Source organism: Etheostoma cragini, chromosome 4 (genome assembly GCF_013103735.1).
Source record: "Etheostoma cragini isolate CJK2018 chromosome 4, CSU_Ecrag_1.0, whole genome shotgun sequence".
Taxonomy (NCBI): domain Eukaryota; kingdom Metazoa; phylum Chordata; class Actinopteri; order Perciformes; family Percidae; genus Etheostoma; species Etheostoma cragini.
The window spans coordinates 29,839,368-29,861,732 of NC_048410.1; the positions used below are offsets into that span (position 1 = coordinate 29,839,368).

Genomic DNA, 22,365 nt, shown 5'->3' on the forward strand with positions numbered 1-22,365 from the left:
GTGTGTGTGTGTGTGTGTGTGTGTGTGTGTGTGTGTGTGTGTGTGTGTGTGTAAGGGAGTGTTTGTGGGAGCAACTTATTTGCGGGCAAAATGGGAAACATTTTCTTCTAATAAATAGCGTCTATTTCTTTTGTGCTCGCCTGGCTTCCTCCTCAAACTCTGCTTCATTGGCTGTGTGTTTTTGTGTGTTTGTGTGTGTGTGTGTGTGTGTGTGTTTGTGTGTCACTGCCCTGTGTGCTACACTATTACCAAGAAAAAAAAGCAGGAGAGGACAGAAACAGAGAAAGCATAAGATGCAGAAGAACCCTAAAGGATTATGGGTAAAGATGAACAACAAATACCAAATACAAAATACACATAGGCCATGCTTTTCTAAATCCAGGACACTTTTGTACTACTTCTCTAGATCCCCTGACTTTCATCTCTTGCACACACATATTCTCTCTCAAAAAGACAAAGACACACACACACACACACAGACACACACACACACACAGACACACAGACACACACACACACTTTCTCACCCCTGGTGTAACTCATCCTGCTTGCTCACAGCTCTCTCAAGTGTTAATTACGACTGCTACACTGCTGTGAAAGCAAAAAAGTGTGTATGCATGTGTGTATGCGAAATTTTTATGTGTATGCTATTGTTTTGTGTCACACACTCATCTACCCAACTACCCTACATTATGGTTGTTAAAAAAAAAATTTTTGTCCGTCCACGTGATCATTTCACTGTCAGCGTGCATTCATACATGTGCATACTGTGTCATGTTTTTCAAGTGTGACGCTGGTTTTCAAGCAGTTCTCACTTCAGCTCCCAGACAGACAATTTTCACACCCCTCAACTCCCTTCTGCTTGCCATGACAAGTGCGGTAACACACCCTCAGAATAGAGGCCTGTTACTAGGAAGATTTAAAAGTGTTTCTCTGGGTTTACGTTTTCAGTGGTAGCAGTTGGGTTACTAAAGGCAGTGGATCCTGGGTCTTATGGGACACTGCCCTGGCTGTTTTGGATTTAAATGCAAGTTCTAGCTTTATGTTTTAAGTATTGAAAGGGGCAATGCAGTTTTGGCCATTTCTTCCCCGGCCGAAGTTGCAAGGGTGTTTTTTACTACTCACAGGTGCTAGGGGGGAGCAAGACAACAACCATTCAACTTGAAAAGAGTCATATAACCATTCCAATGATTCTGACACTGTTCAAAAACTGCATAGTTCCCCATTAAACAGCTTAATAATGGAATACTTGGCTTAAAGCTCTATCGAAGCCTAGTGGGAACTGGGTTACTGGGAACCAGCAACAGAGCACTGCGAGATGACGGCTCTTTCAGCGGACGTGGCTAGTTAAGATTAGCTGACACAAGGTTACAGGGAGCCGCCTGTGGTAGTTGAGTTAAGCCAAGAAAAAGTGAGTTTCATGCGCCGACAACAGTTCCGTGTATGCACCAAAATGTCTAGAAACTAATCGTGGGTTGGATCAAAACACTCGCTTTATAGCCCTGTTTTTTATGACCCACCCAAACACCATAACCTCCATGAGAACAGAGTTCTGAGCCTGAGTACGGTAAGGTTGGACATTTAGCTTTTCTGTTTAATCCTGTCGTCACAGTGAATCAAACCCAGCTCCAATGTGAATAAGCCAAATTGTTTGCAGCTTGACTGTAGTTGGGATCAGGATAATAAACAGCCTCCTGGGAAGAGGACGTACACAAATAAGATAGAGGCCATTATTTGGAGGTTGGATGCCTTGCTTAGGGGCATCTCAGCAGTAGATATTGAAGGACAGGGACGAGTGTTTGATCAGTCTGCCGCAGTGTTCTGCTGTTTTTTTTATAGTGATTCAGATGTGATTTGATATTCACAGCCTATCCCAAGTCCCATTGCTCTGTAATGATGTATGTCTTAATCTCCAGACACACAAATACATATTCAAACAGGGAAGAGCACTCACACACTCTTTTTCTAGCATGGAATGAAGAACAGACACACCTACACACACACACACACACAAACACACACACCCATTTGTAAAGTATTTAAAGTATGAAAGACCTGCAGACTTGTCTCTCTTTCAAGCAAACGTATTGACCAGCCTGATTCATAATGTTTTGATTCATTAGACTGGTTCCATACGCCTCCTTAAAGATATTGTTTTTATGTTAAGCCATTGTTCAACAAGGACACGGCTCAAGATCAGATTCACACCGTGGAACAATTATCGTTTTCATTTCAAATCTTCTTATTACCGTGTGGAAACCGTGTGTTTAATCCTTCCTAGCTTCATCCAAATCTCCTGAAGTTGCCGCGCGGGTGCATTGCTTAGCCAACAACGTGCGTTTCCTAAAGTTGGAGTCATGGCGGAAGACTAAGAACGCCAAAGGACAGTTGGACGAAGATAGTTATCCTGTCTGCAAAACATCCAGGAATAAGGTTGCTGCTAAAGACGTTGAACAGTCTTTTTGAAATACAGCAATATTACCAAAAAACATCCTCATTTTGGTCACCAGAACCGTAAGGATGAAGTTTCATACCGTTACATCCCTTCTTGCTAGTTCTAACTTTGCACTAGGAAGTTGCGTTTTAAGCCGATCTTTTTTCTGCTAAGTTGGTGGCTCTATCCTTAGTCACACATTGCCAGACCTTCCTCCACAGCGCTGTGGAGGAAGGTCTGGCTAGTCCACACAGCATTCTGGGATGGGAGAACAACATGCTTTGGTGTATTAGCATTTCTTTAAACCAATCCCAATCATCTTGGACAGTGGTATGTGGTGGACAAAGCCTCGGTGCTGCTGCAAAGAAGGGAACATGTGTACGGTGAAAAGTTGTTTTGGTCCTGCAACAGAAAACTCAGATTGGACAGATAGTCTAGCTAGCTGTCTGGATTTACCCTGCAGAGATCTGAGGACCAGGTAACCATAGTCCTCAGATTGGACAGATAGTCTATCTAGCTGTCTGGATTTACCCTGCAGAGATCCAAGGACCAGGTAACCATAGTCCTCAGATTGGACAGATAGTCTATCTAGCTGTCTGGATTTACCCTGCAGAGATCCAAGGACCAGGTAACCATAGTTTAAGTGTTACATGTGAATAAACATAATGCATTAACACAGTAAGTGGATAATGTTTGAAAGGTCTAATCCAGTTTGAAATGAGCTTTGAGAAAGGAAGCAGATGGAGGAGATTGTCCAGGTAATTCCAACATAAGAAGTCTATTCTGTTTTCAAAAGATGATCTGACAACGTGGGAACAAGAAGCAGCTGTGCCTGCACAATGTATATTTAATAATACTTTATATGTACTTCAGGATGTGATGTGTGTGGTGAACGTGTGTTTGCACATAGGAACAAGACACAAATATAAGATTCAGTTGAAAGAATAAATCAGTTTAGTTTGTATGTGCTAATGGGAAATGCAGCAGATCTACTTAAGTCTCTGTCCCAGGCACTAGGACACACCATCTCACTCTTACACACACGCACACACATGCACACACACACACACACACACACACACACAAACACACACACACACACACACACACACACAGACAGGCAGCCTGATTCACACTTGTTTTTTTGTGTATCACATCAATAAGGATTAGTGCTTTAGATTTGCTCAAAGCAATATATCACTTCATTGTAACATTAGTTTTAAACCATGGAACACATGTGTGTTTTCATGTATGTATGGTTAGGAATGCTGGGTAATTGATTTTTTTTTAGGGTTATGTTTTTGAGGTTAAAAAATCAAATTCAATTCAATTATTTTGTTGGAGTTGTGTCTGTTTGTTTTTAAGCCAATATGAACTGAATGGAAGACACATGTCTTTCCTCCCTGAGGTGACATCACTAGTATTTCATTTTAATAAAGAGTTTTGGTACCACATTTTTCATGAGCCTACAACATTTAATAAAAAAGACCACAAGACTTTCACCCAGTAAACAGGTGTTTGTGTCATGTGCGCAACCGCAACACCCGCACGGCCGTAACAACACGGTGACCGATAAAGTTAACTGTCATGTGACCGGCCATCAAGTGACCAGGCAGTGCTTACCGTAATTTCATAGGATATCACACAAATTGTGCATATGTTTTTGTACGATATCATACAAACCCGTCAATGAAAATGTATTGTCACCGTTTTCCATAGTGCCATTTTGACTTCCACTTAAACAATGGATCAAAGTTGAATCCAGCATCCCCAAATCAATAACTACGTCATGTGTTTCAATCAATGAGGATGCTACAAAATGGCATATGTTCCTCAAACCGGCACGCTTCAATTAATAAAAGCCATCATAACAACCACAATGAGACAGAGCTGGAATAATGACAAGACATCAAAGCAAACTCAAAGGAGGGCATTACCAGACAGCATAAGGTAGTCTGTGGGTGCGGCTGTCAGTCTACATGTGAATGAGAGAATGTGAAGAGAAAATGAATGAGAGGAAGGGGAAAGTGGAAAAGACTAAAAAGACAAATGACTGAGGACAGGGGCATCAGACAGAACCCCTAAATAGGCAGACATGGGAACACAAAGAGACAGTGGGTTTAACATGAACATAAGAAAAGAGAGAAAACAAACATATGTGATGTTCGTAGAAAATAGAATACACAAAAAAGAGACCAAGAGGCTTTCTTAGAAAGACAGTTTTATCTGAGTTGAGTTTTTATTCGCTGTTCAAGTCGGCTCTCATGTAAGATGTGATAACATGAGAGTTGAATTTTAGTTCCCCTGCTCTAATGGTTCCAGAGGGTTAGAAGTGCACATAAGGGGAAATGTGTTTTTGAAGGAAAATTGCTGCAGAGAAATATGGGACACAAAATGGGAGAAAAGTGATCTAAAAAGGATCTGAAAGTGATGAGCTGTGATTACTCAGCAACATCTATGGTTTTCATTGGTCTGATCTGGAGCTGCTGAGGTACAAATATAAAACAAAATCATAAAATCTTACATTTCTTATCATCGACATTAAAAGTAAGACCATGGATATGTAAGAGGCATGCACACGGAAACATACTTCCGGTGGGGGGTGCAGCAGCCTAACGGTGTGCCTAATGCACAAGGGTAGCTACACGTATCCTCCTTTTAATCCACTGCAATTTCATCACTCTCTTTAAAGTGGTTAAGATATAAAGACATGATATCCACACCCGAAATGACCCAATACAGCAGACTACCCAGAATCGAGTAGATGTTACACTGCGATGCATTGATGTTTAGTCTCATTGCGCCGCTTCTGTATATACGCTCTTCTTCGCTGGTGTTGTCGACCACTCATGGGGAGAAAATTTGTGCAGCAGCAGGACTGTTTGCAGTTTGCAGCCATAGTTTCTGATGGGTCTCACATTGTAACACCTGTCAGCTGGACCCTTATCATATTAGAAAGCCGAGATCCAGACGCTAACAGGAACGAGAAATTACGGACCCCAATTGCCCCGGGTCCCAGATTAAAATGGAACGTATATGTCAACCTTGCCTGGTATTTCCTATTACATCCAACAAAAAAGCTGCCTTATCTAGTAACATAACGTGACTTCAGTAGCAATGTTTGTCTCCGGTGCCGGCCCTGTTTGGATCAATAGCCCACATAATAATGTCCATCCAACAATCCTTAGGCTTTTTGATTGTTCAAATAAATCCCCCCATGTGTTGATCTATGCACGTTTCACCAAGGCTAATTCCACATAACTGTAACTTATTGTGTCAATAAACCCTTTTCTGATTCTGAGGTAACCACATTTTCAGGCCCCTACAATGATTACGTAATCCAGTAGAAGCAAGGAGCTGTTTCATTTATTTATGAAGTCTCCTTCATCATTTTCTGATCTCAACCACGATATGAGATATAGACTAGTCAACGTAGGATAAAGGCCAAATGATTAAGATCATTTTAGAAAGATACCTTCCGAGGTAAAGTGCACCATCGTGGGTGTAATTTCTTGGTTGGATAATTTTCTTATTATTCAACAGTTTTTTTAACAAATAACTTTGCAGTGATAAAGCTCAAAAGTTCCACAGTGGTCTTTACTGCCACAGGCATTGCTCTACAACAGTTCATTAGTACAACTCAAACACGTATGTAAACCACTTAAAATAAATTGGAGTTACGAACATTGAAAATACATTTTAGTCAATTAAATTGTCCTTTTATGCATTGCAGAACTACTTCCAGTAATCAGTGATTTTTTTTTACAGCTCAGACATGTTCCTCTTGCTTTTACTTTAAAATAGATTGAGATAAACTTTATTTGGACTTGTTTAGAACAATAAGTCCATTGTTAAGCTGTGCATGTTGTTTTGTTGCAACATCCCTGTGTCTTTACAGAGGGGCTGGTGAGCAAAATATTAACATAACTACGGTAGCTTAGCAGTCTGAGCTAATTTATCCTGTAGACAGGTAGCTTAGCAGTCTGAGCTGATGCCTCTTAGAGTCAGGTAGTTTAGCAGTCTGAGCTGATGCCTCTTAGAGTCAGGTAGCTTAGCAGTCTTAGCTTATGTCTCCTGTAGTCAAGTAGCTTAGCAGTCTGCGCTAATGTCTCCTTTAGAGAGGTGGATTAGCAGTCTGCGCTAATGTCTCCTGTAGTCAGGTAGCTTAGCAGTCTAAGCTAATGTCTCCTGTAGTCAGGTAGCTTAGCAGTCTAAGCTAATGTCTCCTGTAGTCAGGTAGCTTAGCAGTCTAGGCTAATGTCTCCTGTAGTCAGGTAGCTTAGCAGTCTAAGCTAATGTCTCCTGTAGTCAGGTAGCTTAGCAGTCTAATCTAATGTCTCCTGTAGTCAGGTAGCTTAGCAGTCTGAGCTAATGTGTCCTGTAGTCAGGTGTGTTTAGCAGTCTGCAATGCAGCAGAGCAGCAAACTGTAGCAGCTTGCAGTGTTTCTATAACAGAAATAGACGGCGGTCAAGCTTGCAGTCCATCGCTCTTATCGCCATGGTTAAACCAGCCGACGCCAAGATTGGAGACAGAGGCTGGCAGGGCAGAGCGAAGTCCCGGTTATCAAAACAGAGGTTGTATTGCGCTCGTGGAACAAAATCTGCAACATGTTATTTCCTAAAAAGAAAAACTGACAGATCCAGAGCGACCTCTGAACTTTTTGATTTTGATAGTGTTTGATACAGAAAGGATGCACTCTCTTAACTACGTCTAAACTGCTTGGCTCGGCAGAATGGGGAAGCAGTGGTGTCAGCCAAACCAGTATAAATCCAGCAGGTGAATTAAAAATCTATCTTTATAGAGAAACACATTGCCAACACTCACATTACCACACTTCACATGAAGATCTACTTCATAAGAAATGGGCGAGATAGGGAAAGGGAAGAAGGGGCTGGGATGTAGTATATAACCCTCAGGTGAATTAAGTCTTTATAGAGTGCTGCATATTAGCCAACCTTCACATTACCAGCTGCCTTATATAAAGAAGAGTGGAGGAAAGGAACTGTTGGGGGGAGGAAAAGGCTCAGAAAAGATACTAAAAGAATATTTATGTACAGCGGGTACATTAAAAGTCCATCTTTATAGGGTAAAATATTAGCCAACACTTACATTATCGTTCTTCACATTAAAAATAAATAATTTACAAGCAAGAGAGGAGAAGTGGAAGGAGAAGAAGTGTGGAGATGAGATTATAGGAGGACGCAGATACACTTTGAGAAGGTAATATTACCATAAAAAGCTGATATTGATAGAGACAAGGATCAGAGCCAATATTCACATTATATATTAAGGGAATATTGAGTTTAAGATACTATTTTCAATGACGGATAGAAGGGAGGGGAAGTCAGAAGAAAAAGACAGAAGAGACACAAAGATCAAGGAAGAGTAGGGAGGATGGCAAAGCATCACAGGACTGTGTGTGTGTCTTCTGCAGCAACGCAATGTTGATAACATTCCAGCAAGAAGAAACATTACAGGGCTGGATAGAAAAGAAAGAGGCACATTTAAAATCCGACAAAGACAGGGTCCACACAACCATAAAGGTCACACAAAAACACACAACATTGAAAGAGGGATGTCCCCCGCCTTGCACAACTATGTTAGTTTTGGGAAACATCAACAAACTGCAAGCAAGTAGCTAAATGCTGTGAAATGGCAAGTTTTGAAGAAACTTTAGGTGGTTCAATAAGGCAGGCCTGCTTGGTTCTTGCAGGGAATGATTGTAAAGATTTCCAAAGAATATGTTTACAGCATTTCCTCTCTAACTGGGACGTTTTGGAACTGATTGGCAGGTTAACAGTTAACTTCATGTAATAGTGTATGTAGAACAAGATGAAATCAATCATGATCAAGGCTGCGTCCTCGCTGCACCTCGAGCAAAATGGAGGGTTCATTTCAGCTCGCCGCCTCAATCTGCTTCACACCGCTCTCACAAAATGTGCCACGCTAGAGGAGGCACAGGGCTAAAATGGTTGTTGGATTCACTGGAGCCAGCGCACCCCCCGGTTATGGGCGAAATGGCCTGAATCCTATTTTGAGCGACGGCCGCCTGGCAGCCAGCTGCAGCTTCCTCTACAACAGAGGGACAACAATGGAGCGGGCGGGGGAAGTGGGAGGAAAGAGCACATGTTGTGTGATTTCCGCTAAAAAATTGAGAAGTCGTCATGTGTGAGATCTTTGCAGAATGTCATCGTGAGGAAACAACAGTTGTGTCGAAATCAAAAAATCTGCTAATACATCTCTGAAATATTCAAAGTGTTCTCTTCTGGCTGTCTTTTATTATTTACTGACATTGTTGATAAATTGCTGGTTGCTACTTGGTGTAGCAGTCTGTACAGGACCTGAGGAGCATTTTCCTTCCACTCCGTTTCGAGCAAGAAAATTTGATTTAAGAATATTTATTTGTTTTGCTTATTCTTGCCTTCACCGTTTTTCATAGTGATTTCCTTTTTATTGAATGTTTTTTGTTCATCCTTTTGTAATGAACTATTATGAATAGTTTATGCTGTTTGACATAAACTATTCAAAAAACGGAGTCTAGTCTCAAAATGACCTAACTACAAAACTACATCTGCACTACTGCATTTTCATTCCTAAGCGGCATTTTGAGAAACAAATGATCTCCGTCCTCACAGTATCAGAGCTGATCTACGTCTACGTTAACATGTATGACAACACATATCACATGACCATTCACTTAGGAATCTTGCACACTGCCTGCGTGGTGTGAGCTTGGCGTTTCTGCTGTGTGTCAGTTGCGTGGCGGCTGCGTGGCGTTTTCTATGTCGGAAGCGGCGCTGCTGCTGCTAGCCTTGGGTATATATATACATATATACGCGTGGCATGTCATATATAATAAATGAAAAATAAAAGAGTTGAAATGACATCTAAACATCTTTTTGTAAAAAAATTAAAATAAAAAAATAATTGAAAACAGTAATTGAAAACAATAGAAAAATAAGCATCCTATTTGTAGCAAGCACGCCTTTTGGGCGCTGCTTGTGCCGAACCTGAGACATGGGTGTGCAAGCTCTAACCTGTTACCATGGGAGCCAAAATAAAAACAGACACGGCATGCAGCTAACACAATCACGCCATGCAGGCAGTGTGCAGGAGCCCTTACACTGGGCATGTGCGTGTTGGTGTAATCATGAGCCAGATTGTCCATTGAGCCATTGATTGATGTTACTCTGCAGTTGAAAATCATGGATGTTTAAGTTAAAAATACAAAACAAAATTTGGAGAAAACACAACAATGGTGAAAAGTCAGCAGGGATTTATTATCTTTATTGGACTACAAAGCAACCCCTGATCTTTCAAACCAAAACGGGGGTAGCAGTTTTTCCACATGTCTCAGTTTTAGGGGCTTGGAAAGGCCACATTAGCGTGGATGTGATAGTATAGAGTATGCAAATGTAGCCTTGTGACTGTGGTGGAAATAGAGAAGAGTGATGGAAGTGGCTCTCAGCTCCAGGTCTTCTTACAACGTCAAGACCCACAGCTGACAAAAATGATTGGCAAAATGTTTCCCTTGAAACATGTACAATACATGTGTCCCTTTATTTTGAGAAGAAAACTAGTGATATGTCAACAATACTTCCAATAATTTGGACAGTGGACTACAATAATTACACTGAGGTATCACAAGCAGATCTCAACATCAATTATGTTAGAAAATGCAGCTAAAAGTAGCAGCTTTAAAGTGAGTAGTAGGCCTGTTGTTGAGGTCAGGGCAGGACTGTAGAAGTTAACATGAAGGGAAAGATGAACAAAGGAGGTGTGAAGACAAACACACACACACACACACACACACACACACACTGCCAGTAGCCAGCAGGCTTTTGAACATCTGTCATACCTGCCTGCTCCAATCCCATCACATGAACACACAGACAGACAGACACACACGCACACAAACACGCACACAACACCCGGCGAGTGGTTGTGGCAGCTCAACACAGCACCACTACCCTAGAAACACATGTTCCTATCTACTACACGTTACACGTTACACGTTACACACACACACACACACACACACACACACACACACACACACACACACCTGTTCCTCTTTACAGCTTTATCTTCCCCTTTTCTTTTTTGTTCTTTCTTCCTCAGTCTAGCGTTTCCTTCTCTCACCCTTGTCTTCTCTTCCTTGCATTCTTTTTTCTCTTCTTTTCACATCTTTGTTTTGTATTCCTTCCTTCCTCTATCTATCTATCTATCTATCTATCTATCTATCTATCTATCTATCTATTTATCTATTTTTTTCTTCAGTCTGTAGGATAGAAGTTGTAGGCCCGGACAAGTCTGCAGCACCACAATACTTTATTCAGAATGGTTCGACACATATTTCGCCTTCGATTCGGATAATGCGTCATTGTTTTATTTGGTTTTATATCACTTAGCTTAATAACTGGTTTGATTTGCATTGAGAGATGATCTTGTAGAAAGTTCCCCATGCCAATCTCTATGTATGGTGAAGGGTATGTGATGATGTGGGGCTATTTTAATTCCAAAAGCCAAGGGAACTTTGTCAGTATCCTGGATCCATGAAATAACTACCCTTTAAAAATAAAAATGTGCCCGCCTCAAAGGGAATTTACCATAACGGTGTGTATACTTATGCCCCTGTGTTTTAAGGAAGAACATTTATTTATTTACAATACATTTTTCATTTACAACGAAAACTGATGTCCTTAAAGTTTGGATTTTCCTAAAGTTTTTGAATTAAGGCACTAAGATCAATTTCTAAAAGATGATTTTTTTATATTTGATTTTTTATATCTTCATAGTCAAATGTAGCATGGGTGTCTAAACTTTCTCAAGCCACTATCTATCTATCTATCTATCTATCTATCTATCTGTCTATCTATCTGTCTGTCTAGCTATCTATCTATCTATCTATCTATCTATTTGTCTATCTATCTGTCTATCTATCTATCTATCTATCTATCTATCTATCTATCTATCTATCTATGTATCTGTCTGTCAGTCTGTCTGTCTGTCTGTCTGTCTCACTTACTGCCGTAGTGCCCACTTTCAATGTCCCAAAAGAAACACTAAAGTTAAAACACTTAACTGGAATGACTAGAGTAAAATACAAGACAAGCTCCTCTCTTAATCAATCCCTAAACAGAGATATCCAAATGGCCGAACATCTCCCAAAAAAAATAAATAAATACAAATGTTAACTAAATCGAGCATCAATGACCAAAGGGCTTGAAATTGGAAGAGGTCGACATTTAAAAGTGTGGTGACCAAGAGAGGAACGGGTCTGTGCACATTGCCACCAGGATATCCAAATAGAATTATATTTCCTATGTACTGTACATGTCCCAAATATGAAGACTTAAGAACTAAATATTTCAAAAATTTGAAAAACAGGCTTTACTACCTACACTGGGGACAAACAGCTTCTTTTTTTATTAGGGGAAGATAAAAACACGGCATGGCTAGCAACTAAATATGTCTTCTTCTGTCACGAATAAGGTAAAATAAGTAGTGATTTGTATATATTATAATTTTAATTTTCTATTTTTTTACATATCTGTAGTCTTTTTTGATATTATTGTTTCGTACCCTTTTAGGGACATGCACAGAATTTGTATAGTATCTGCAATTATATCATAATTATCCTGTTTACTTGTATTGAAGCGCTTTGAAGTGCTACATAAATGTAATGAATTATTATTATTATCATTATTATTATTATTATTATTATTATTATTATCATTATATCTGATGCAATTACTCTTTGTTGTTGTTTGTATGTATGATTGTTCTTATGCTTTGGCATCATGAAATTATATCGAAAATTCAGAGTGAGAGAGAGAAGGAGATCATAGGTATCCTGTTTACTTGTGTTATTATATCAGCTGTATTTAGTCCTGGTTGTTGTTTATATGCATGTTTGTTCTTATGTTTTGGCAGTACAGATGTATTTTTTTTTCATGCCAATAAAGCAACATGAAATTGAAATTGAGAGAGAGAGAGAGAAAGAGAGAGAGAGAGAGAGAGGGAGAGAGAGAGAGAGAGAGAGAGAGACACTGTACTGTTGACATATGATTTTCACCTGCTGATTACCACAGACTGGGGGAAGAAATTCAGGGGACGGACAGAAGATACCACAATTACACACAAACACACACACGCACAAACACACACACACACATACACACAAAATGTAATCTGTACAAAGTCAGGCACACACACATTCCAATTAAATTAAAGAACCTGCCAACTTAATCCTTCAAAGCTTTAACATAACGTACTTAAAACATAAATAACTAGAGCCCCTTCCTCTCTCTCTCTCTCTCTGTCTCTCTCTCTCTCTGTCTCTCTCTCTCTGTCTCTCTCTCTCTCTCTCTCTCTCTCTCTCTCTCTCTCTCTCTCTCTCTCTCTCTCTCTCTCTCTCTCTCTCTCTCTCTCTCTCTCTCTCTCTCTCTCTCTCTCTCTCTCTCTCTCTGTCTCTCTCTCTCTCTCTCTGTCTCTCTCCCCACTGTGATTCTGATTAGACCAGCACCTTTACTACTTCACCAACGTCTCCCCACTCTCCTCTTCTTATCCTCCCTTTGTCCTACTCTCTCCATCTCTACTCTCCACAGCAAAGAAATCCCTGGCAAAAGCTTTTGTCTCTTTTCATGGCATCAGAAAAAGCTCTTGAGAAAACTGGCTGTGCAAGTAAAACACAACACATTGCTTTAAAGAAATGTAGTAATCTACTGATACTTTCAACTAACTCACAAAACCTATCGCCATATCGAGTGTATATCACCATATGTTGCAGCCTTTTGCAAGTTAATTGTACCAGTTGATATCACGAAGACCAATAAAAAATATATATATTATATTGTGGGAGCGAGGCTACGGAGTGGTTGTGATGGTGGCCTCCTGCTGGGGTAAGTAGTCCACACACACACACACACACAGACACACACACACACACACACACACACACCTCCATAAGAGATCTTATGGGCTGTCATGTTATCAGATAAACTGCCACTCATTGTGGACCACGTTCCCCCCGCTGGGATGCTTGTTACCGGACATGATTGCCCCCCACCTCCCATCTCCACATCTTCTCTTCCTCCTCCTCCTCCTCCTCCTCCCTGGTACTCCCACCACCTTCTTAACATCCAGAATATCTTCATCTTTGATTTCTGCTGTCGTTCTCATAAATAAATTACATTTTTGTCTTTCTTTTACTCATCTGCCTTCTAGGCTCTCTCCTGTCTCCAAATCAGATCACTCAGACCGACATTTAACCATATGCAAACCCCCAGGGGTTCCCAAGACCTCTTCACGCCAATGACACCAAAACCTACACAAATTAGACCACGGACACACAGGTGATAATGTTCTGTCCCAGGGCTTTTACATGTTATTTTTACAGAAAGTGAATGAAATCGATTCACCAACATATAGACATCCTGTCATTCCTTATGAATGGAATTATGGTGGAAATAAATTATTCCCATTTTTGCTGGGAAACTCCTGGAACCCCTTCAGCATCCCTGGGGGTCCCTGGACCCCATTTTGAGAATAACTGCCCTGATTTTTGCCCCTGATTTTTTTAAACTTAGTGAATTCATCTTGTTTTTAGGATTGCCCAATATCATTCTAATTGATTTGTGAATATTCACTTCATTATTTGAGTATAAAATATGAGGATACAGTGACTGCTTCTAGTACGCATAGCATCAGCTTTGTGGACCATAGGGAGTAATCCTCAACAACAGAATCAAGACAAAAAAGGATAAAGAAATAAAAGTTGAATAAAGGAAAGAAAAGAGCAAATGTTAGAAGGAGTGAGCATTAAGAAAAATTCAGAGGTGCTTGTCTATTGAAAAATGTTGCTTAGAAAAACCTTCCTTGTTCCTTGGATTTTTTCTTGATGCTCACTGGATTTGTTCATGCCCCCTACCAAAGAGCACCATCTAATTTCCACATAGACTATAGACAATAACAATAAATAAAAGAGGCGTCACTCGCCTGCACATTTAGTCCGGGTGATGAGCGGCGGCCCTGGCGGCCCTGTTCCTCCCTCCCCAGGTCTGGACAGCAGGACCTTGATCTCGTACTCCACATCTGGGTCCAGATGCCAGAGTTTATAGGTTGGGGAGTCCACCACGTGGGTCTCCACCCAGTTACCCAGAGTGGTCCGGTACTCCACCTCCTTCAGGATGATGGGCCCGTCGCCAATGATGCTGTTGGCGTTGGGTTTGATCCAAAGGTAAGTGGCGCCGACGGTGAGAAGCTCAGGTGGAGCAATTGGGGTGGGTGGAGCTGGGGAATGGGAAAACAGATGTGGTTAGTTAAGTGCAGAATTCTTTGTCTTTTTCTTTCATTTTTGGTGTAGTATAATCGGAGAATATCCTAACAAAGTACTCCACAAAACATCCAACAACCCTTCTAAAGCTTAGGCTCAGCACCCACAACGCAATAACACAACACTTTTGTCTGCCTTGAACCAAAACTGACGGCAAACTTTGCAAAATATTGTAGTTGTTTCACGAACATGCTCTACTGACACCAAAGAAAACGCCTGAAACACCCTTTTGCTTTGACTCGTACACAGCCATGCTCATCTTCTTCTTCTAACAAGACAGCTGCCAGTCACTCCATCTCTACCCATGATTGGCTAACAGCCCATTGATATCTAGTTATTCAACAGGTGTTCTCTGACATGGGCAAGGGGAAGGAGGTTTGGAAAAAGGACTGAGACTTATAAATATAACCACCATTTGGCAAACATTTTATTTGTCCAGGGCCACCAATCAACCCTGTTGTTGAAGCCAAAAAGGAATTGTCTGCAAATGTGATCTATGAATCAAAGCATATTCTACCAACCCAGCCAAGGTCAAAAGTTTGGGGTCACTTACAAATGTCCTTACCACTCTATTATAGACAGAATACCAGCTGATCTGGGTGGGGGCTGGTCTTTAATGCAATATCTACATTGGCCATTATCACCATTCATCCAATGTTCCAAAGGCACATTCTGTTTACTAATTTGATTTTAAAAAAACAACTAGAAAAACATTGGAGAACCCTTTTTGCAATTATGTAAGCACATGATGTAATGTGAAAATTGCTGCACTGCTTAAAAAAACATTGCTACTGATCTCAGCTGGTATTCTGTTTACAAAGGCGTGCATTGGGAATTTAACCCAAGTTACCCCAAACTTTTGACCGGTAGTGTGTTTGTGTGTGTGTGTGTGTGTGTGTGTGTGTGTGTGTGTGTGTGTGTGTGTGTTTGTGTATGTATTAGTATACTGTAAATATAAGCAAAAGGATGAAAGATGAAAGGCGACACAGTTCAACTTTTGCATTGAAAACAGCTGCCACTAAAAGCTACATTTTACTGATGGAATTCTTTACCTGTAGCACTAATGCATCACATTGTTGACATGTCGCTGACAGCTACTCTGCCTCTAGACTTTCACATTATGCTACTTTAAAATAATGGCCTCTGTCAAGCCTAAAAGCATAGGATGTTTTATTACTCCCTTCTGTTTTGTTTTTTTAAAACCAAACTCTAGACAGCAACTTTTTTCCAAATGACATACCCAACAACCACATGAATAGTGAGACTTACTTGAAATGATAGATGCAATGGTAAAAAATAAAGAAAAGCTCAAAATGAAACAAGACACGTAAAAGACAACGCTTGATCAATGCAGTTGTTTTTGCAATGTTTTTCCTCAATGCAGAAGACCCAGGGTTCTAGTCCAACCTGTGACAATTTCCTGCATGTATTCCCTCTGTGCCCCCTTAATACTTAATTGTCCTATCCAAAAACAAGGAAACGATTTTATCCATGTAACCGCAAATCCATCTGTGAATATTCATACTCAACTATTTGCGTATGAATGTGTCTGACAGGGGTGACAGTATAGACCACATCACAATGTTAATTTACAATAACTTCCGGGTAGAAAACTCCTACCTCCAGTACATACATTTGAACAGGGCTGAGCATCTATTTTTACCAAAATGCATGTTGAAAGCTTTCAAATGTCCTTTGTGATGCTTTTCATATGTCAGACGTAATTTACCTAATTTACGATGGGCTGAAGAAAATGACACCACCCAAACTAACAGCCAGTGCGACTGGCGTTGAATGTCGCCATCTGTAACGTTAGATTTGGTTTATCAAAGATGTTTGCAAAACATCACGGTACAGAAAACACGCATAGCAGACGACACTTAGGTCGGACCTTCATGTTTAACTATGTGTCAATAAATGTTACGGCTGAAATTGACAACAGAAATAAACAAGTTTGCTAACTTCACATTGGCCATTGGTCTACCCAAAGGGATTTTTATGTTAGCGCGTCACAATGATTTGGGCTATATAAAGGCAGTTTATTGGCAATTTAATCAGTTAAAAAAAACATTCTACAAGTCATCTGCAGACAGTTAAATCAAACAATATATATGTTTGGATCCACTGTCTAAGCTTTGCTTGCTCTCCAGTGATGCAGGCCAGACGATAAATTATAACCTACCCCTGAAGCCCATGCAAGGCTCTCTAAAACAGACGATGACAGGGATAGTGTTTGGAGTTCTACTGCAAATCATCAGTCTGTGCTAGTGGGACTCCAGTTTAGCAGCACAAGATATAGATTTTACCATGGAGAAATCCAACATTTCTGATGGTCCAAGGATCAGTACCTTGGACAGTCGTGATCCACTTTTAAACAGCATGATGTAATAGAACGTCTGCCTGAGCTGTGCAGAAACCACCTAAAGGGTAAAGTTGTTGTTTTTACAACCTGGAACCTATTTTCTCATGTTTTTTGTGACTAAGTGACTAATAGAAACAGGAAATCTTGGACATTAGTCCAGTATAAGCAAGCATTCAGCGGCAGCGGAACAAGTTGTAATGTAAGAGAATGGGCAATTGCAATTTACATCCACTAAAAGTGTTGTTTTACTGCTGAAATGTTCAGATTATTCTTCCAAGTGTCTGACAATATTTAAAAATACTCAATACTGGACCGGTTTCTATGATTCTTTTTCGCATCAGTCACTCGGACACAAATGCACAGCCTCGCTGTAACTTTGCGTATACATGCCCCTGCTGGGAAGTAAAATAGCACAGGGAATAACAATGTTCTATTGGGTATCATCTTTAAACAATAGCAGAGTGTCATGGTGGTCTAAGAGTAACATGCTGGCACAATTTCTTTGAAATATGCATACAGCTATCCAACATGTTGGATGTTGCAAATTTTGACTAATCTATTAGCATAGTGGTTTGGTAAACAATGTTCAATCATGCTTTGTATAACAAACAATCTAATTCTTTTCAAGTGTCCTGTTAGAGAGCATGAAGAATTTTCTAAATGAAGAGTTTATTTGCAAAAACAGATAAAAAGCCATTTTTGATGAATGAATAAACCAACACCAGTTTGATTGATTTTGTCCCTTTGAAAGCACAATAAGCTGATTTAGGAAAATAAATCCAAACAGAGATATCTGTTTTCTGAAACAAATATTTACCTCATTGTCTGGCTTACTAATGTGTCTTTACATCTGAAAGCGAATTGATGAGGCAGCCATCACATTTACATATCTATAAATGATGTTATATACATACAGTATACATGCTGAATATGCATGCATGATGGAGGACCAACTATCCAAACATGAGTGTTTGACAATGACTTCGTCACTCTATACAGTAAGCTTTCCGAACAGCTGACACTAAAAGAGTCATTTTGAGATTGAAGTCTGGGGTTTCTTAGTATTAATCTTTTATTTTTTTGCTGTGTGGCAGGTGCTTTTTCAGTTGACAGCTAAGATGTGCGAGCAAAGAATAATGGCCCCCTCTCTTCCTGCTGTCTAAAAGCAAAGTCCTGATCTCACTCTGCAACTTTTTTTACTTTCCTCAAGGCCCCATTAGAATATGTATGGTAGCCGCGGGACCGATGAATCACCTGTCAGTCAGCGCACACTCATCCATCTCAACTGTATGGAGGCTGTGAGTGTGCCTCTGAGTCTGGGTGTGCATTGGTGAGTGCAGCAGAGAGCGAACGACAATAAGCATCTGTATGTATGAGGGGAGAGAAAGTGGATGTGCATTGCATGCATTTGAATGCATAGCCTGTGTGTGCGGTTGTTCCCTATTCAAAAATCCATAAACCTAACTGTTTCTTAAAAAACAAGGATGAAAAAGTAAAGAAATACAGTGGTGCTCATAAGTTTATGAACCCATGCTAAAGTTGACTAAAAAGAGAAATAAAAATTGATTGTAATTGATTGTTTAATTATGTAATTAAGCTCAATTTCCAAAAGATGATTTTTTTATTCCTCTTTTCAGTCAACTTTAGCATTGGTATGTAAACTTATGAGCACCACTGTACAGAGAACAAGAAAATAAATTGTCCTCATTGCCCTCAAAAAGAGAAAACTATTTTATCAATAAAGGCTTATTTTATCACTAAAAGTGTTGTTTTTTTTTATTTGTGTGTCACATTTTCTAAATGGTTTCATCTTTGTCTTCATAAAAGCACTTCACTTTGCCACAGTTTGTGAGGGTGATTCATTGGGAGCAAAAATGGTTTCATCCTGCTGCAGTTTTGTTCGCTTGTTTAGAAGAAGGGTGGGTTTTACATTTTTTTTGTTTCTCAAAAAATTCTAAAATCTGAAACACAGCAACACAAGTAACAGGTGCAACACAAAGTACACCCACTTCGGTGTGGTTTTTAAAAAGATTTCACATGCACAACCTCTTCCAGCTTGCTGTAAGAGCGGCCTGTTAGCGGTGTTTATATTCAACAACTTCTCCTGATGTTACTCCACAGGAAGAAAGACCAAATCGTTCAATCACACCCTCCCTCCGTCTGTTTCCTCTCTCCATCCTTCTATCCCTCCCTCTGCCAGCTCGTTTACAGCCGAGAGATACAGAGGCCACCCAGTGACACACAATCTGTGTTGGTTGAACTCAACTGCAACGGCTGCTGAAACAGCCGACAGCTCACGCTGCTCTGTACACGGCTCGTTATTACCCTTTTCTTGGCTACATGTAACTGTAAAGACTACTACACTTAACTGTCATGTGACCAGTTGTCACGTGACCTGCCGGCGATCGCCTAATTCCATAGGAAATCATACAAATTAATGTGGATATGTTTTTGTCCAAGACCACATAAACCCATTAATGTGAATGTGTTGAAAACACACACACAAAATACAATAAACACAAAAACATGTTTTAATGTATAAGATTACACAAATGTATCCATATGTGCATGCAGAGATACACACACACACACACACACACGCACACACACACACACACACGCACACACACACACACACACACACACACACACACACACACACACACACAATCAAACTCCTCACATGGATACAAAAATAATTTACCGACTCTTGATTGTTTATCTACAGTTTGCCTTCATACAGTGATGCTATGTAAAGTGTATGTTGGGGTGGGGGGGAGGAATGAAGCAAATGTGGGAGAATGTTTTGTTCAAGTAGAAGGTAGAAGGGGTGGAAAGAGGAGGAGAAAAACGGGGTGAGGGAACGAAAGAAGGATGAACTCAAGACAAAATGAAGGAATTACAGGGGGATTGGAAAAGCAAAAAAAACAGGGTTAGGGACAGGAAGAACTGATGAAGGATATAATCAAAAACGTTGCTGCACTGCTACTTTAACCTCAATGTTTTCAGCCAAGCCTAGTTTCAGTTTATTGCAAGGCCATAGAAAGAACCCTTTTTTTGTTGTGTGTTCTGATTTTCTTGCAGGCATCTGTTTAAAACTGTGCTACAGTAGACCTCAAACATAGCTCCACTGATACGTTCAATGACCGAGTTTAGTAGCATGCAGCTTACCTTAACAACAGTTTTCCTGCTTTGTGCCACGCTATTCACTGTAACTCTAAAAGATTTTACAGAGTTTAAAATTGCAAATAGTTAACTACAGGACTGCAGGAGTTGTCCCCCCGCCAAACACCCTTTTGTCTCAGCAGGAGTCACACTCACACTGAAGTCAAAAACAAGCCGGGCTCATGAATTTTTAAAACGGGATGCAGCAGGAGTACAGAACTGTACTGCTGGCCAATAAAGACTTAAGACAGAGGTGTCTGTGTGTGTCTGTGTCTGTGTGTGTGTGTGTGTGTGTGTGTGTGTGTGTATGTGTACGCGCAGCAACACTGGCCCCATAAAGGTTTTATCTTGCGTATCCTGGGGCCTTGTTGTAGGAAGACGCATCGCACACTCAAAAGCGACCCGTGTTACTACACCCTGAGGGTACAAATTATATGGATCTACTTCTTCACGGCACTGTATTACAATCCCAGCATGATGTATAAAGATGGATCATTGTGCGTGCATGCGTGCGTGAGTGCGTGCATGCGTGTGTGTGTGTCTGTGAGGTATACACATCTTATCTTTGTGTGTGAACTATTACTTCTGGGTGTATGTACATTCATTTACAGAGAATAAAAGCATGTGTGCTTTTATGTTAGTTTCAGTTTGATAATGTATCACTATCTGTTTTTCTGTTATTGTAAATACCTGTACATTATGTGCTGTTAAACTATGAGTGCAAATGTGTTTTAGTGGTGCCGGTTTAATCTTGTCTAAACCAATGTGCATGAATCATTTTGTTTGTGTGAGTTATTCTGGTAAATGATGGGGAAAGGATCAGTCGGAATGATGGGTAAGAGGCCAGTGTGATGAATAATTTAAAAAGAAAGTAGACTAACTACTGTATTTATGTGCCAATTGCCACATTGGTGGCCACAAATGCACCTTCTCCTCCTCTGCTATTGTGATGAGAGTAAGGCGGATTTGGGAAGATAAGAGGCTACATTCCAATTCAAGTTCTGGGTTAACGTTTTTAAATGTCACAACAGACAGAAACTTGCTGTGCTAAGTTATTCTCCTATATAATGCAGTGGTGACTATAGTAATTGATGAGATGACGTTGGTGAGGTGGACGATCGAGACGGATGAGCGGACAAAAGTGAAAGTGGAGAGAGTGCCCAGAGTCGGTAGTAGCTGTTATCACACCCTGCCAATCTAAATGGTTCTCACTTCATTTCAGTTACTGGATGTAACACTCCCTCTCTCACACACACAAACACAAACACACACAGTTGTACAGATGAAAAAGGAAATGAAGAAAAAAAGAGTGAAGATGTAGAATAATAGTTTAAAACATGGCTTATACTTTGTGTGTGTTTGGGTGTGTGTGTGTGCGTGTGTGTGTGGGTGTGGTGTGCGTGTGTGTGCGTATGGTGTGTGTGTGAGAAAAAGAGATAGAAAGACAGATAGCAAAGGACTCAGCCCACCAGAGAGGAGAGAAAAGATATCGACCAGGTGGCGGAAAAGATGGAAGAATCAGTTGCCCCGAAAATGACAAGTGCTCCACTGAAATTTGTTTTTCTCCCATTTCAACATTGGGAAAAGATAAGGTATCATTGTTAGGATGATAAGACAGAGGCGAAGGGGGGTCCTCTTTCTTCTTGTCCACGCTTCCTCTCCCTCTGTCTATGTCCTCACTTCAATCTTGTTTAATGTTCCGTACTGAATGGAAACCTCATCCACATTTTTCTGAGTTGACAAAGTGACTTTAACCAGAAGACAATCACAAAGCGTACAAGTGCCAATTTGACTGTTTTTGACAATTTGACTCGCCCTTGACAGAAGGCAATTAATCAGCATGTTAACTCTGGAAACCTGTCTAAAGCTGGAAACAGACTCCGTTTTCTTGCCTCTCCCTCATTCTCTATTTCTTCCCTTAATATTTCTGTATCTTCTTCTCATCAGCAATACGCTCCAGGTCTATTTCCCAGCCCCATGAACTTAGCAGTTCATCTCACAGAGAACTGATAACTGTGCGCGCGCACACACACACACACACACACACACACACACCCACACACACA

The 22,365-nt window shown here is 40.4% G+C and overlaps 1 protein-coding gene and 1 long non-coding RNA gene across 14 annotated transcripts in view; one reads left to right on the forward strand and one right to left on the reverse strand.

The window, feature by feature from the left end:
• ptprt (protein tyrosine phosphatase receptor type T) overlaps nucleotides 1–22,365 on the reverse strand; it is a 329,101-nt gene that overhangs the window by 206,619 nt on the left and 100,117 nt on the right. For all 13 annotated transcript variants that reach the window (XM_034869764.1, XM_034869761.1, XM_034869760.1 and 10 more), the window contains one exon: nucleotides 14,436–14,729. In XM_034869764.1, coding sequence (XP_034725655.1) covers nucleotides 14,436–14,729 — 294 coding nt within the window. The remainder of the gene's footprint in view (nucleotides 1–14,435; nucleotides 14,730–22,365) is intronic.
• Nucleotides 5,726–10,976, forward strand: LOC117943562. Its single transcript, XR_004656379.1, has 3 exons — nucleotides 5,726–5,736; nucleotides 9,137–9,219; nucleotides 10,966–10,976. It is a non-coding gene; the product is annotated as an uncharacterized LOC117943562 (long non-coding RNA).